The sequence below is a fragment of the Anomaloglossus baeobatrachus genome, chromosome 11, assembly GCF_048569485.1.
Source record: "Anomaloglossus baeobatrachus isolate aAnoBae1 chromosome 11, aAnoBae1.hap1, whole genome shotgun sequence".
Taxonomy (NCBI): domain Eukaryota; kingdom Metazoa; phylum Chordata; class Amphibia; order Anura; family Aromobatidae; genus Anomaloglossus; species Anomaloglossus baeobatrachus.
Window position 1 is genome coordinate 76768606 of NC_134363.1, and position 18287 is coordinate 76786892.

Genomic DNA, 18287 nt, shown 5'->3' on the forward strand with positions numbered 1-18287 from the left:
AGGTTATGCCCCTTGTCGCAAACAAGCAGGCCTGATTTGAGATGCAGCGGGGAAAGCCACTGATCGGTCTGCTCCTTTATACCTTTCCACAGCTCTGCTGCAGTGTGTAGTTTGTGACCTAAACAGATCAGCTTCAGCAGTGTGTTGCCGCTTTGCCAATGTGCTGCTGCACAGCTCCCAGCTTGGCAGTGATGGGGAGGGTAATTCAACAGAGGATGAGGAGCAGGATGAGAAGGAGGGGAGACAGGAAGTGGAATATTTCCAAGCAGACACGCTGGTAAAAGTTAGGCCTGCTATTCTTGGTGTAAGTAGGATATGTGATATTACAGTTTGCGACTTTGTCCCAGCCTCCACCAGCTTATGTAACATGGGGATGGCACAACAGGCAAAATAGTGGCGGCTGGGAACACTATATTGTGGGGCAGCCACAGCCAAGAGATATAAGTGGGGAAAATTTGACTCTCCAAACTGTGACTGTGGAGCAGATCGTCAAACTATCCAACACATTGTTGAGGAGTGCCCTTTGAAATCCTACCATGGTTACAAGAATGATTTCTATACTGTAAATGATAATGCTATTGCATACATAGAAAATCTTGATATTCGACTTTGATCTTTATCCTTTTGATATTTTTCAATCATTGTCTATTGTCTGGTGTTTATTTTTATATGATGGTAAGGTATACGTTCATATGATTAAATTAAGCCAAGAGATCATGGAAACACTGTGTTCCCACAAGCTTAAACAGCAACATCTTCACGGCTAGGTTTTGTGCCTGTAGGTGCGTAGCTGGGTATTCACGCTTCCTTTCAAAGATCTCAGGCACGGACAACTGGACTCTTCGCTGGGACAAGGAAGTGCATGTGGTTGATGTTTCCTGTGTCTGTGCAATTGCATTTTGTGGGCAGGATGTATGAACACATGCTTCTTGGACAGCAGATTGTGAAAGACATAGCACAGGTAACATGGCAGTGGCTTGACCCACAGACACAAATTTGGTACCTGGTGTTCTGTCCACCTACTGGGTTGCTTGGCTGCCATGTGGTTTCGCATACTGGTGGTGCTCAGATTGCCTTTTCCCTAGCCTCTGCTCAACTTGGTATGGCAGATATTACAAGTACTTTCAGAAAAAAAATTCCAGACAGCGGCAGAACGCCCCCTTGCCCTGACTTGGGCCACAGTGGGGATGCTCTTGGGAACAGTTGACCCAGTTCTCACTCTGGGCAAACCACTACCGCTTGGTGCCTGTCTTGGTGTTACATATTCATCTTCCTTTGTGTTGCTGGGCTGGCTATGCATGTCAACGGTCCATGTCAGATCAGTGGACTCATCATTGACCACCTCGTCTTCAATCTCATCCTCCTGTCCACTTGAGATTATAGCCTGACCTGATGGCAACTGTGTCTCATCGTCATCAGCCTCCACCTCTGTGGACAGTAAGTCATTTTCTTCAAAGTAGAAAATGAGGTAGAAAAAACGAACGAGCACTCACCAGTTTTGCTGTGCGATGATCAAAGTATTTTATTCATACTTGGAGGTTAAATATTGCGGCAAGCGGGGAGGGGGTGAGACAGGACAGCACGTTAGACAACGGCCGTTTCGCCCCTTAGGGTGGGGCTTCGACGGGTCTAACAATTTGTGACATCACATCCAGGCTATTTAAATCAGCGGGTCACGCTGTCATTAGAGGTGTGTTAAAAAACATGTTGAAATCTACAAAAAAGCTTTGTTGAACGTGGCTACCCATGGGCAGAGATTTTTGAGGCACAAGAACAAGCGAGACAAAAAGTTGAGTTAGGCAATAAGAAACCATGTTATGCAGATGATGTCAGTAGTCATCATAAATATAATAAATCGCAAGAGTGTTTTTTATTTAATTTCAAATATGGTCCAATGGACAAAATTATCAGATTCATTATTAATAAGAATTGCCATATTATAGAAAAAGAGAAAGAGTTATCTGATATAGCCAAAACCAGACCGTTAATTACGTACAGACGTATTAAAAATATTGGAGACATCTTAGTAAAAAAACGCTACATACCGGCTACTTCTTGGCTGCATCGTCTTGGGCCCATGGGTAACCACAGATGTGGAAATTGTTCTTTTTGCCAATACTATTTAACTGCAAAATCTATTAAAGTGGGCAGTGTCTGGCACACAACCAAACACCTGATTACGTGTAGAACCAAAATGGTCGTCTATATTGTCTTCTGCCCATGTGGGCTATATTACAATGGGAAGACGATTAGACCTCTATTCATATGGTTTAGAGAACACCGCAACTCCATTTCAACTGGTATTGGTGCCACCAAACTGATTCAACAAATAAGAGATTCACATGACGCAAATTGCAATGTTTTAACTTTTGCTGGGTTGGAATTAGTTGAACCACCAGCAGGGGGTGGTGACACCCACAAGTAACTTTTGCGTAGAGAAGCTGAATATATTATCAGATACAATGCTATGGGCCCACTCGGCTTTAACGAAAAAAATGACTTAATAGTCTTTTTGGGTTAAAATACTGATTATCATTGGTTGTCTGTCTGCCATTGCTATTCTTTGTGATATTATCTGTTTGGATATTGATTTTAACATGTTTTTTAACACACCTCTAATGACAGCGTGACCCGCTGATTTAAATAGCCTGGATGTGATGTCACAAATTGTTAGACCCGTCGAAGCCCCACCCTAAGGGGCGAAACGGCCGTCGTCTAACGTGCTGTCCTGTCTCACCCCCTCCCCGCTTGCCGCAGCATGTAACCTCCAAGTATGAATAAAATACTTTGATCATCGCACAGCAAAACTGGTGAGTGCTCGTTCGTTTTTTCTACCTCATTTTCCATGTGATTTTTGCCTGCTTTTTTGAATGAGCACCACGCAGCTGTGATCAGTAGTTCTCTATCCTTAAGGGTACTTTGCACACTACGACATCGCAAGCCGATGCTGCGATGCCGAGCGTGATAGTCCCCGCTCCCGTTGCAGCTGCAATATCATTGTGATAGCTGCCGTAGTGAATATTATCGCTACGGCAGCTTCACATGCACTCACCTGCCGTGCAACGTCGCTCTGGCCGGCGAACCGCCTCCTTCTTAAGGGGGCGGGCCGTGCGGCGTCACTGCGACGTCACACAGCAGGCAGCCAATAGGAGCGGAGGGGCGGAGATGAGCGGCATGTAAACATCTCGCCCACCTCTGTCCTTCCGCATATCATACGGGAGTCGCGGTGATGCAGGTAGGAGATGTTCCTCGCTCCTTCGACTTCACACACAGCGATGTGTGCTGCCGCAGGAGCGAGGAACAACATCGGACCGTCGCGTCAGCGTAATTATGGAATTCGCCGACGCTACACCGATGATACGATTACGACGCTTTTGCGCTCGTTAATCGTATCATCTAGGATTTACACACTACGATGTCGAGAGCGACGCAGGAAGTGCGTCACTTTCGACATGACCCCACCGACATCGCACCTGCGATGTCGTAGTGTGGAAAGAACCCCTAAGTCCTCTCGCACAACCGCAGAGGCTGAAGTTGCACTAATTGAGCTTTCAAATGTGAATTGTGGTTGACCATTTGTCAGGGAGCATTTTGTGGAGCAGTGCCCTGTAATTCTTTCTTTTGAGTATTTTCTTCAAAGTGGTTTTCTTCTGGCCGTAGGTCCTCAAATAGTTGCATATCAATGCACGCCACCTCATCATGTCCCTCTTCAATGCTGCACGGTGAGAGGACAGAGCCAACCAAAGGATACGTGCAAAACATCTTCTCAGAGTGGCCAAGCTTGGTGTCATATGTCTCCGGTTACTGATGAAGGGGTGAGGAAGGAGGACCAGGTTGAGGATTGAATGGGTCAGCATTCTGTGTATCCACAGTAGACTGTGTAGTCGTGGAAGATTGGTTGCTGCTTGAGAAATGTGAAGAGACCTTGTCTGCCATCCAAGACAGACTCTGCTCTCTCTTCTGGCTTCTACACACGTTTACATTTTAGACCAGGAAATTTGGTAAGGAACATAGTGGATGCATCAAGCCTCTTCTGACTTGACACAGACTCAGTGCCTCGTTGCCCACCACTGATAACACCACACACACATCCACGTCCCTGTCCCTTAACAACTGCCTTTTTTGTCATTTTAGGTTTTGATGACATATTTGCAGATGTTGATAGTCCAAGCCAAGCAAACTTTGACCCTAACAATATTGTGGAGAAAGTAAATCTGAGTACTTTGCACCAGGCAGCACAAAAAAGTAGGGTCCTGCTTTGTATTTGCAAAGACCACTAGCAAAGTATTAATGTGGCTGATGTGGACGGATGGCACAAGTCAGGTTGTGAACCCCTAAATATTGTGGAAACAGGACCGGTGCGCTTACTGTATCAGGCAGCACTGATTACTAGAGTACTGCTTTGTAACTATTTGCAAAAGCCACTAGCAATGTATTAATGTGGCTATTATGGGCGAACGGCACAAGTAAGCCTGTGAACCCCTATATATTGTGGAAAGAAGTCCCGATTCCGTACCTAATCCACAATTTGAAAAATAAATGTAGAGTTCAGCTCACCCTCTGCAAGATGTATCCAAAATCCTTTTGCTGCTCGGACATTCAGGTGCAGCTACCTGATACCATTGGAGAGAAAAAGAAAAGATGCTTGTCCAGTACTTCGGATAAGGATTATTCAGCCAGATAAAGTTTCCAAGTTTTATTACCGCATGGTTTCCATTAAAAAAGGCATTTTAGCAAGGTCAAACAAAACTCCATGTGGAGAAATATGACAAAACGACGACGCGTTTCGGCTACTAAGTGTAGCCTTTGTCAACGGCACAAGTAAGCCTGTGAACCCCTATATATTGTGGAAAGAGGTCCCGATTCCATACCTAATCCACAATCTCTCCCTCCCTGGAGTGACTTTGTTTAGTGCTATCAGCTCTTAAAAGAGCTATTGTATTCTGGTTTATGGATGGTATTATGGAGGTAGTGACACACACTGCTTTAAACACTGTCCCTGAAATCTGTCCCTCTGTACGCTACACTGACCTACACTGCAGGTAGCCCTAAAAAGGGCTTTTTGTTTTAAGAGGCATACACCCTCCCTAGCAGATGCTCCTTCTATCCTTACGCTGAGATAATGCAGACTCCGAACGCAATGTGGGCAAAATGGCGGCGGAAGGTCTTTTATAGCGGCCAGCCAATCACAGTAATGCTACAACCAAGATGGTTGTGGCATTACTGAGATTGGTTAAGAAGCCCAGCATTTTTATTGGCTGCAAATCAGGTGCCAAAACAGCTGGTTGGGACATCCGAATATAGTTAGGCAAATACACCATTACTCGCTATATAACGAATAGCCCAAATACCATACTATTCTGCGAATAGCGAATAGTGACGAATATATTCGCTCACTACTAGTCAGCATTTAAAGTTTTCTACTAATTAGATCTTCTTCTCTCTTTCTGTGATTCCCCAGCCCCACCTCCTGCCTTCGGTCTGTGATGGTAATTAAAAAAGAACCACAAAGTGGATTTTTTCACCAAAGATTTTAATTTAGCACCATATTACAGTATTACAGCACCATAATAGCCATGTATTTACTTTACATTACTAAATCATGGTGACAGGTTCACTTCAAGGTTGATTAATTTTTTTAATTCTCCATTTTGTAAATAGGGTTATTTTTTTTTTTATCTTGGGTTAGACTGTATGGTCATTATTAGAGAAAATTGATTTGATCTGATGAGAATTGACTTTGAGTTATATTTCCCAATTTTCGCAAGTCCCATGAAATTCAAACAATTTTCTGTTCATTTTGCAAAGATCATAAAAGAAATCCCAGACACCATGTGACACATTGCTAATGAGAGCAGACTGACATGATGAAATACATGGCCGTGCAGGCTTCCCCATAATGCAACAAAAGTACCAAAAGGGACGGTGCTACAAAATAATGGGGATATAGGCTTCCCCATAATGCCTTACAGCTATGACATCACATAGTATAAAGCTCAGCCATTAGGGGTGACCAATATACAAATGTGGCAAGGAAAGCAGTGCTCATTTTAGAGTTTTACAACCTAGGAATAAGAGGTCAGAAAGCTCAGCTACTCAATACACATAAAGATAGAAAGGCCTAAATCCAAGTGTAGTGTTGTAAAGCAGCACTGAAGAATGTTACATAGTTACTCAGGTTGAAAAAAGACCTAGGTCCATCTAGTTCAACCTTCCTCCACCAGTTCTAGATTTTGTCCCTAAGTCATTTATAACCAACAATGTTATGTATGCTGAGGAAATCATGAAGCCCTTTTTTAAAAGCTGTTATGGTATCTGCCATTACTACCTCTTGTGGTAGGGCATTCCACAGTCTGACTGCTCTAACTGTAAAGAACCCTTTCCTATTTAGCTGCCAGAATGGCTTTTCTTCCACTCGCAGTGAGTGCCTCCTGGTCCTTAGTATTGTCTTTGGAAGGAATAAGTCATGTGCCAGTCGTTTATATTGACTACACATATAAATGAAATCTCCTCTGAGATGTCTTTTTTCTAAGCTAAACAGATTAACTTTTTCAACTTCTCATCATATAGGAGGTCTTCCATTCCTTGTAGTAGTCCAGTTGCCCACCTTTGAACTGACTCTAACTTCTGAATGTCCTTTTTAAAATTTGGAGCCCAAAAATGGATCCCATATTCCAGATGTGGCCTTACAAGTGATTTATAGAGGGGTAACAATACGTTGGGATTCCGGGATCTAATGTAGAAAGTGGAAGCAGTAGTTTCAGTCTGTGAATAAATATACACAAATTCAAGTTACAGGAAGGTGCTGGATTTGCAGAGTAACGTGTGGGGTCAGTACCAAGAGGTCATATCATGGAAAATCTACAAGGCAAGGTAAGACATTAAGAAAAACAAATTTGTCAGAGTTGTGACCATTAGGTCTTTTTGAACTAAATAATTGTCAGCCAGAGACTGTCAAGGTTTACGTAGAAAGGAGCCCCACCCAAGGCTCCCAGCAGAGATCTAATTACATACCAGCTCCCTGCAGCAAAACACAAACTGGACAACTAGTCTCTGCAATCTTATAGCTAAACAGCCACAGGGTTCAGCATTAACTATTGTATTAGAGCGGTGCCACCTAGCAGGAATCAGCAGCATACTTAGACACCGCTTTGCTTCTTCACTTTTAAAATTGTACATCTGTTTGAACTCATTAAAGAAAGTAATACTTTTTGCATGGATTTAAAATATGCCATTGTTTCTTTATTTTACTTATGGCAAACTTCTGGTGGGTGCAGAAATAGGGATCATATTTGTTTGGCTTTTTAGGAGGCCATTGCTTCTTCTCTAACTAGTGAATGTGTTGTGGATTACAAACAGATAATTTTTTGATATCTTGTAAAACATTTGTCATTATTTCACTTAGTAAAGAATAAACTTCTTGATGCTCTCCAAACAGGGATCATTTTTGCTTCAGAGCCTCTTAGTACACTGCTTAAGAAGTCTGTTAAAGGGAACCAAACATCAGGATTTTCATGTATAAGGTGCAGCCAGTGCAGTACTGGCACTATCAGACACAGTGTTTACATACCATTAGTGGGCAGCTCGGGTGTTTAGGCTGTGAAATCCAACTTTATAAAGTTTGAAAATTCGTGCACTATTTGATTGACGTGTGCATCTCTCTCCTAATGTCCGGGCAAGTTACGCACTTGTATCCCCGCCCCCCCGCCGACTGTTCCTCCCTCTCTCTGGTTGTTTGCAAATTTCTCTCTTCAGAAACATGGCGCCGGACTTGGCACCTGCGCATAGGGCTTATCTCCGGTGCCATGTTTCTGAAGCCCGCAGTACTTAGTATTTTGCAGGAGAGGGCGGCGCATGCGCCCTCGCTTCTTCAGATCCCGTTGTGACTGCGGGAGCGTGCGTGGTCACAACAGGACTGCAGAACAGCAGATGGGAGGATATGGGGGCGGGAACAAGACAGATGAGAGATCAGTTTTTTGAGTTTGAAATTGGAAGTCAAGTGGAGAGGAGTGACAGTAACAGATTGTCAAAAGGAAATCTGAGCCTAGTGAGGGTAGGCAGGGTAGTGGCTCTGGTCTACTGGCTAGGTGGCAAGCAGTGGACCGTGTCCAAAGGCGACGGGAATACGGTCGCAGGAGATCCAGAGTGGACCAAGAGAGGGTTGGAGCCTGCCGGTACCGACAGCGGAGATCCGGTCCGGAAACCGTGCACAGGCAGGGTACCTGGACCATAGTTAGAAGACGGTTGCAAGCCCCTTCCCTAATTCACCAGGCCGGGAGCAGGTTTCAAGCCTTGCTCCAGAAGTTTAGCCCAGATAGAGCGAACCGGCAGCCCACCGCGGGGGATAGGGTATCCGAAATCACCCACTGAAATCCCACGGGTCAGTGTTCGCGGGCAACGGCTCCTCAGGTACACAAGACACCGGGAGCAGATTTCTCCCATTCCACACGGGTTAAATCAACACAAGAAAATTGCAGAGTGCCGGAGGAAGGGACATCGGTACACCAGCCCGGGTGTGGGAACCAAGTACACCCTGACGCGGCAGCCGGCCACTGACACCTTGGTTTACCAACGGACTTGTGTGCAATTATTCCACAGTGAGTAGACCAACACTCCCCAGTCCGGCCCGGTGCGCCACCTCCGGCCTACATTACTCCCTGTGTTCTGGACACTGAGCCCCGGGGCATCCATCCCTACCCACGGAGGGGTTAACATCCATTAGTGGGAGCAATGCCTAGTAGAAGACTACATAGGTAAGGATGGTTGATCTCGGTGAGATCAAAATCCAACACCACAGAGAACCCATCACGTGTTTCTCAACGCAGTGACACTAGAACAAGGCCCCCTGAGAAACATGTGATGGTGTCTCCGCGGCATTCTTGTTTTGCATATTTTCCCAGGGGGCCTTGTTCTAGTGTCACTGCGTTGAGAAACTCGTGATGGTGTCTCCGCGGTGTTGGATTTTGATCTCCCCGAGGTCAACCATCCTTACCTATGTAGTCTTCTACTAGGCATTGCTCCCACTAGCCAGTTTCCTATTCCCCATTGATGAGGGGCAAATACCCCGAAACAGCTGTCTGTGGATGGATACCATGTTTTGGTATAGGCGGTTTCCTTGACTGGAGACTGCCCTTTCCGTGGTTGTTCCTTGCTGGTGAAAGACCTGGCTAGTTTCCTGCCTGCATTGAGAAACATGTGATGGTGTCTCCGTGGCATTCTTGTTTTGCATATTTTCCCAGGTGGCCTTGTTCTAGTGTCACTGCGTTGAGAAGCACGTGATGGTGTCTCCGCGGTGTTGGATTTTGATCTCCCCGAGGTCAACCATCCTTACCTATGTAGTCTTCTACTAGGCATTGCTCCCACTAGCAAGTTTCCTATTCCCCATTGATGAGGGGCAAATACCCCGAAACAGCTGTCTGTGGCTGGATACCATGTTTTGGTATAGGCGGTTTCCTTGACTGGAGACTGCCCTTCCCGTGGTTGTTCCTTGCCGGTGAAAGACCTGGCTAGTTTCCTGCCTGGATTGAGAAACATGTGATGTTGTGTCCGCAGTATTCTTGTTTTTTATACGTACCGGAATCACTGACGTGTGAAGGGGGCCTTAAAATGCTGTGCTTTGCAGCTCAATTTAGTGTTAAAATTTAGCAGGTGTTGGAGCATATAGGAGCATATAATAGCGACTCTAAGAGTTCAGCATGTTAGACCCACACCAGTCTGATATTGATGAGGACCAGTCCTAAGGTGACCAGGAAACTCTTTAAATAAAAAGATAAAAGTACTGCGTTCCAATGTTTATTAATTCACTGAAGCATTCTCTGGCTAATGAATGATATTCTTGTGCCTCTTGTGCCTCTCTTGATTAAACAAAATGATTTCACTGATACCTCCAGTGGGACTGAAATATATTAAATTGTATTTCTTTTATTGGCATGCTTTAAAAACTAAAGAATCCATTCTAATTTAACATACAGGTTATTGTTATATATGCTCCAAATGATTATTACCATTTGTTGGAGTTCTTGTGAGCTTACATGTTTCTTTGCAGCCTTTGTTAAAGGGAACCTGTCACCAGATTTTTCCTCTATGAAGTGCAGCTACCACCTGTATGCACTTATATACAATGCTCTAAAATGCTGCATGTAAGTCCCCAAGCCGATTTGCATAACATAAAAAACATCTTTTATTATTCTCACCTACAAGGTGGCCTGGTCCGATGGGCGTCCCAGGTCTTCATTCTCTCTTCTTGGATCATATGAATGACACATCCTAGATTATCCACACAGTGTCATCCATAGCGCTCTTGCTGCCCTGCTGAGGGCAGAACAAAGTATTGTAATCGGCATGTGCGGGGAAAGGCCAAAGAGCGCTCGCGCATGAACATTAAAGCACTTTGCTTTGTTCATGGCAGGACAGAGAGAAGTGCCTCTGTGCAGGAGTGCGACGGAAAACACTATGTGAATGATGTAGGATACGTCATCGACATGAAGCAAGAAGTGTTGGATCAAAACCAGCGATGGCCATCAGACTGAACCGCCTCGTAGGTGAGCATGGAAAAGGTCTTTTTAATGTTATGCAGATTTTTTTTTGGTCTTATATTCAGCATTCTAGAATGCTATGTATAAGGGCATATGTGGCATCCCTGAGGCTTCAGTCGCCTCAGAGAATTGCACCCAAATTTGGGTGTAATGCTAAACCCAGTTCCCGAGGAGGTCAGTCCCGGTTTCACCACTTACAAACTCAAATACACACCAAGGTTGTCCTGTTCCCACTGGGAACTGGGCTAGGGTTGGGTAATAAAGGGGTCGCCGACAGTGTGGCATTTATAGGATGCCCTCAAACAGGGGCCCCAGTCCCAATAGCTTAGGACCTTGGAGGGAGGAGGAGCAGCCAGCAGGGGGAGTCAGGAGCCAACACAACAGTTAGAGAGTTCTCCAGCAGGAGAGGAACGGAGCAGACGTGCCTCACAGGTGCTCCGGTGGGAAGGAGGATGAGTTTACACAGTTGCCATGGGGAGATTGCATCTACTCCCCTTAGAACGGCGCCACACAGGGCAGCAGGACCCTAGGGAAGATCACACTTCACGTTGGTTTTCCAGAATCTGCCTGGACAAGGAAAATTTCAAGCTTCCTTGACCATACAGCGCCCAACATCACAGTGCCAGAGAGGATCCGGGGCCTCGCTTTTAGCCGGACCCCATATCGGAACTGCGGCACTTGCATATAGGGACAAGAGAACTATTCGTGAAAACCCGGATCCCCATGTTGCTTCAAGCCAGGGGATCAACCGACAGGTGCTATAAGGAGGTAACCCACCGAACACCACACCAGACTGATCTCAGAAAAGGATTCGGGTTCGATGGAGCCCATCATAGTAAGTGACCGGTATTACCTGGGTGAGTGGCACAGCACTAAAGTGAGTAAACAACCTGAAACCGCAGTCATAGACTCTGACTCTATTACCAGTACTGCCGCCCGCGCCGCCATTACTACTCTCCTCATCATCCTCCCTCATCATCCTCCCTGGGGCTCCGCTTTAAAATAAGGGGAGTAAAAAAATGCAACCACAAAAATAAAAAAAAAAATCGCCCGATTCTTCACCGCACACATGCAGGCACTACCGCCCTCATAATCACCGCACACACGCAGTCACTACCGCACCCATCATCACTGCATATATAAACATGGTGCACACATAAGCATGGTGCACACATAAGCATGGGGAACATACAAGGGTGGGGAACACATAAGCATGGGCACATATAAGCATTGGGAACACAAGCATGGTGCACATATAAGCATGGTGTACATATAAGCATGGGGCTCACATAAGCATAGCGCACACATAAGCATTGGGCACACGTAAGCATGGGGAACACGTACGCACGGGGTACAATTACCAGGATGGGGTACAATTACCAGGATATTTACCAGGATGGGGTACAATTACCAGGATGGAGGACATTTGCCTGAATATTTACCAGGATGGGGTACATACAAGGATGGGGTACAATTACCAGGATATTAACCAGGATGGGGTACAATTACCAGAATGGAGGACATTTACCTGGATGGGGGACATATAAAGATGGGGAACATACCAGGATGTGGTACATTTACAGGATGGGGTACATGTACCTGGATGGGGTATATACTAGGATAGGAGACATTACCAGGATATTTACCAGGATGGGGTACAATTACCAGAATGAGGGACATATAAGGATGGGGAACATACCAGGATGGGGTACATTTACCAGGATGGGGTACATTTACCAAGATTGGGGACATTTACCAGGATAGATGACATTTACCAGGATATTTACCAGGATGGGGTACATACCAGGATGGGTTACATTTACCAGGATAATTACCATGATGAGGTAAATTTACCAGGTTAGGGTATGTTTACCAGGATGGAGGATATACCAGGATGGGGGACATACCAGTATGGGGGACATTTACCAGGATATTTACCAGGATGGGGACATTTATCAGGATATTTACCAAGATGGGGTATATACCAGAAAGGGGTACATTTACCAGGATATTTACCAGGATAGTGTACATTTACCAAGATGGAGTACATTTATAATGATATTTGCCAGGATGGGGGATATACCAGGATGAGGTACATTTACCAGGATATTTACCTGGATATTTACCAGGGTGGGCAACATACCAGGATGGGGTACATACAAACATGGGGGACATACCAGGATGGGGAAAATTTACCAGGATATTTACCAGGTTGTGGTACATACCAGGATGGGGTACATTTACCAGGATATTTACCAGGATGGGGGATATACCAGGATGGGGTACATTTACCAGGATGGGGTACATTTACCAGGATGGGGTACATACAAAAATGTGGTACATTTACCAGGATAGGCTATATTTACCAGGATGGGGAACATACTAGAATGGGGTACATACACATATGGGGGACATATTTACCAGGAAGGGAGACATTAGCAAAGGATGGGGGACATTACCGCAAAATGAAGGGGGAGGGGAGCAACGACGGGAGAGAAACACACTGGTGACTATAACTAGTTTACTCTCAATTACATGTTTTCACTACTTTTCTGGCTATCTGGTTTCTGACATTAACCCCTTGTATCTAGCAGCCTCCTTATACCTGCTGGTGGTGTTTGTGCAACTTTGTGTCTGACGATTTTTAGATCTACTCGTCACTACTGTCTGTCTTTATGTCACGTGCACCTCATTAAAATGGATTTTGTATTTCACTAAGTATGTGTCCTTGGTCTCTTCTTTTACCAGTGGTCTTCCTCTCATCTCATTTATTGGTGTTTTTGACCACTGGGATCTTTTTTGGTTTGTTGACAATCCGGTTTGTGCCTGATGCAACGGATCCGTCGCAGATTGTGTAAAAATTGATGCGACAGATCCAGCAGAAAGCGGATCCGTTTTGTTTTTTTCATGTCAAAGGGAGAGAGACAGAGATCCCATCATCCCGGCACACACCAGCACTACCACCCCCATCATCACCTCACACAAGCAGGCACTACCGCCCCAATCATCACCGAACACACGCAGGCACTACCGCCCCATCATCACCGCACATGCAGGCACTACCACCCCCATCATCACCGCACACACTCAGGCACTACCGCCCCCATCATCACCGCATACACACTGGCAATAGCGCCCAGATCATCACCGCACACACCCGCACTACCTGAGTGACGTCACCGCTAACAGCGCAACTCACTTCAGTTGCTCCGTGGAGCTCACAGTGAGCGGTTGTTCTCTATGGCCACTCCTGTGAGCTTCTGATGTAGCAGAGCTGAAAGCGTCGTGGGACCTCGTGTGGATTACGTCGGACCAGGAGTGGTATTTGGGGATTAATAAAGTGGTGAAAGAGGGTGTTTTTTTGCCTTTTATTTCAAATAAAGGATTTTTCGGTGTCTATGTTTACTTACTTTCACTACAGTATAGTGATGGGTGGGTGTCTCATAGACATCTGCCATCACTAAGTTAGGACTTAGTGGCAGTTATGGGCTGCCATTAACTCCTTATCTCCCCGATTGCCATCACATCAGGGCAATTCGGGATGAGCCGGATGGAGTCCCGGGACCGTCGCATCTAATGGATACGGAATTTACGGGCGGCTGCCGACTGATATTTTTAGGCTGGGGGGCTCGCCATAACGTAGGGCTACCCATCCTGAGAATACCAGCCATCAGCTGTGTGGCTTTACCTTGGCTGGTATCAAAATTGGGGGGGCCGCACGCCGTTTTATTTTAATTAATTTATTTATTTTACTGCAAGATATAGACCCGCCCACCGGCGGCTGTGATTGGTTGCAGTGAGACAGCGGTCACTCAGCGTGGGGGCGTGTCTGACTGCAACCAATCATGGGTGCCAGTGGGCGGAGGAAGCAGTGACTACGAGATGGAATAATGAATGGCCGGCATTTTCAAAAGCAGGAGAAGCCGCCGCAGCAGTGTGACAGCTGTGCAGTTCTGCGCTGGTGATTGGTGAGTATGAGAGAGGGGGTGAAAGGGAGAGACCGATCGGCAGAGAGAGAGACGACATCGACAGCGAGAGGGAGAGACCGACCAACCGACAGAGATAGACCGACATTGACAGAGAGAATATTTCTGTGACTAGAAGTGAATTTGCACAACGTCTGGGCATGCCCAGAAACAAAATCCGGATCCATCGCTGATTTGCGGCATATGCCGGATGACGCTAGATCCAGCGCCCATAGGCTTCCATTATACAACATGCCGGATGGCGCCGGATCTGGCGTGGTCCGTTTTTTTGCTGTTGTCAAAAAACATTCCACGCTGCGTCTTTTCCGGCAGCCGGACGAAGAAATTTCGCCAGATCCAGCGGACGCCACATGCAACGCAAGGCCATCCGGCACAATCCGGCGCTAATAAAAGTCAATGGGGAATAAAATGGATCTGGCGCCGGATCCGTTTTATCCGCATTTCACCGGATTGTGCCTGACGGCAAAAACGGGATGTGTGAAAGTAGCCTTAGCTGCATGTCTGCTGATCAGATCAGCAGACATATGCAGGGAAAGATGTGGAATCACTGCATGAGCCCACATCAGAGGAAGCAAGGAGATCTAGGACGTATATATCCGTCCTAGGTCATTAAGGGGTTAAACCTCCTTCAGACGGCCATTTTTTCACATACATGTTTCCAATACATGTTAATTTCTTTGTAGTCTATGAGGCTCTGATACTCATTGTAGTCTATGTATAAGGCCATCCAAATGTTCTTTTCTTTTTGAGGAACAAGTGATGAATTAATCACTTTTTTGCCTGCATTCTGGCCTCAAACTGAAATGTGGAAAAAAGTTTTCTGCTTTTTAAGTTTTTATGCCCGTTGTAGGCAGATCTGCAAACTTTTTGAAAACTAGTTGCAGTTTAGATGAGAATGTGGTATGGCTGAGCATGGACAACATATTCTTGTTAATTTAATACTATTACGTATATTTTGTGGCTTAGATTATGCTAGAATAATTCCAAAGTCCTCGACTGGAGTTAATTTTTATGCAGAAATGCATGAAAGCTAAAAGATGCACCAAGTTTGTTGAGCTATCCATGCTTGTTATGTATTTCAAAATTTTATTACAGTGCAATCTTCTTCAAGACCGGCATACAAATTAACAGTCTTAGGCTATGTGCGCACAGTGCGTTTTTCACGTCGTTTTTGCGCGTTTTCGGGTGCGTTTTTGGCCTCAAAACTGCAGGACTTTGCTTCCCCAGCAAAGTCTATGAGTTTTCATTTTTGCTGTCTGCACACATCTGTTTTTTTTACCTGCGTTTTTGAGTTAAAAAAAAAAATGGACATGTCAGTTCTTTCCTGCGTTTTTCTGCGTTTTCCCCCCATGCAATGCATTGGAAAAACGCAGCAAAACGCAGAGATCAAAAACGCAGCAAAACGCAGCCAAAAACGCACCAAATCGTGGCAAAAACGCATACGTTTTTTGATGCGTTTTTTCGACGCAGGTGCGTTTTTGTGCGTTTTTAGCGGCCAAAAACGCACAAAAACGCAGCGTCAAAAAGACGCAGTGTGCGAACCTAGCCTTAATGAATCACGGTCAAGGATCTACAAAAAAGAAAAGAAACAAAACAGGAACCTGGTCAAACATGGCTCAATCTGCACTACTATAAATAAGGTAATGGTCCAGTCTGTTGTGTAAGATAGAGGGTGCTTTAAAGGGTAAAGGATAAAGGGTCCTGAAGAAGAAGTGGGGAATCACTGTGAAACGCGTCAATAAAGCACCCGTTCTCTTATACCATGGATTTGACCATTATCTTATTCACAGCAGTGCAGATTGAGCCACATTTGACTAGGTTACTGTTTTGAAGTTCAAATATGGAGAGAAAAGGGGTTAATAAACCACGCTGCTGGTGAAAGGAGGATCCATGTAGAAGGAATGATTGGTCTACGCGTTTAAAAGCCTTATGGCTTCTTCCTCAGGACAAATAATATATATGATTTATTCTGAGGAAGAAGCCATAAGGCTTTGAAATACATAGACAAATCATTCCTTCTACATAGATCCTCCTTTCTATGACAGCGCGGTTTATTAACCCTTTTCTCTCCATATTTGATCTGCATCTCCACGTGGGTTCTGCTGCAGCCGTATTTACACCATTACAGTGGTTGTGACTCTCACAACCACATTAGGTGAGTCTACTCTTACAGCACCTTTGCTAACAGTATTTTAGAATAAGACCCTATTTGCGCTTACTGTCTCTTCCAGCACTTTTAACATGTTATTGTTTTGTTTCGTTCAGCCTTAGAACTCATGGACCTTGCGGTAGCTGATGATATTTTTTGCTCTGGTTGTGGGTCACACAACCACACAAGGTGACTGGCATGCTTTCATATTGGGTAAGACCCTATTACACTTGTTTTATCCACAGCTTTATACACAGAAAAAAGGAGACATGTCCATTTTTGATCCAATTCACGGACCAAACTCCAGAAATCAATAATTCCATTAAAACCTCATACAGTTAGAAGGCCTTCATGTTTTTGTTTTTTTTTGCCTATGAAAAAAATTGTTGACGCTGACGAGACACTAACGAAAATCTATTTCTAAACACTAATGAAAATGTACCAGTTTCTCACGTACACATAATACATGGACTTTGCACCAGCATACATTGTTTTATGGCATTTATGGTCACTTCAAAGAACTATTCGTAAAATAGGTGGTGCAACCTTTCAGGTTTTACTTGCCTGCAAGTCAGCTTACATGTTCTGCAAATTCCTTCTTAGTGTATAAAGCAGACAGCACACCACAAACATCTTACATGTTAAAACCACACATACATCTCATAATTTTACAAAAAAGAGAAGACATTACAAAAAAATACTCACAAATTAAAATTGATCTTCAAGTTCTTTTTTTGAAGCTTTTGTTTTTGACAGCTGTAAGGAGTTCACTTTTTCTGCTGTGTCTTTTCTTACATTAAGCCATTTTCTGGTTCCATGGTTTATATCACGGTGAGAAAGGTGTCGAGAGATTTTACGTGCCAAGGAGGCTAAGGTTCCATCCTTGATACTGTAATCTTGTTGTAAATCTTCCAGCGATATTTCAATGTTACCTGTGTACCAGAATATCCAGCCAATCAGACTCAGAAAGACAAGAATTGCTCCAGTATAAATCAACAGGTCTCCATAATCTTGGCCATTGAGCTGCAGTTCTGCGAAGATCCCAACAAGCAGAGAAGTTATACCAATTAAGTCCATTAAAATAGCAAATAGGAGAGCAAGTCGACAGCGCTCTAAAGCCATTTTGTCTGACTTACTACCTGGAAAAATCGGTAAACACGGGGGAGGGTGGACACAAAGAAAGCAAGCCACATTAGATTATGAAGAGTAAAATGGAACTTGTCTGACTGGTTTCTGAAAGGAAAAGGAGGAGGTGGAAGGGATCAGTTTTCATTCTGTTCTTTTTCTTAACCTGTTCATGGTTTTATAGGTACGCATAAACAAAACACTTCAGGGTTTTCCACAGGAAGCAAAGTAGAATATTTTGCATACTGTCATTGAAAGAAGAAAATAATAAAAAATGAAAACCTGATTTACCCTTCTGCGTAAACTCTTACCTTATTTGTTGCTTCATGTTCTTGCAGGTTTTTTTACCCCTGGTAGTTAAGAGAATTTTCCCATTTGTGGAAAATGACGTATTATAAATTATATACCACAGCTATATGTCTTTTGAAATTAGATACCAAGCCTATTGCGAAAATGTCTCTCACACTCGCTCGGTGAGTTGTTACCTCAGTA

At 44.5% G+C, this 18287-nt stretch overlaps 1 protein-coding gene across 1 annotated transcript in view; it reads right to left on the reverse strand.

Annotated features, from left to right (window-relative positions):
* The window catches only part of LOC142257054 (transmembrane protein 238-like), a 47709-nt gene extending 29815 nt beyond the window's left edge, over positions 1-17894 (reverse strand). Inside the window, exon 1 of the mRNA XM_075329108.1 lies at positions 17376-17894. Coding sequence (XP_075185223.1) covers positions 17379-17792 — 414 coding nt within the window. The 5' untranslated portion in view covers positions 17793-17894 and the 3' untranslated portion in view covers positions 17376-17378. The remainder of the gene's footprint in view (positions 1-17375) is intronic.
* Between the last annotated feature and the right edge of the window lie 393 nt (positions 17895-18287).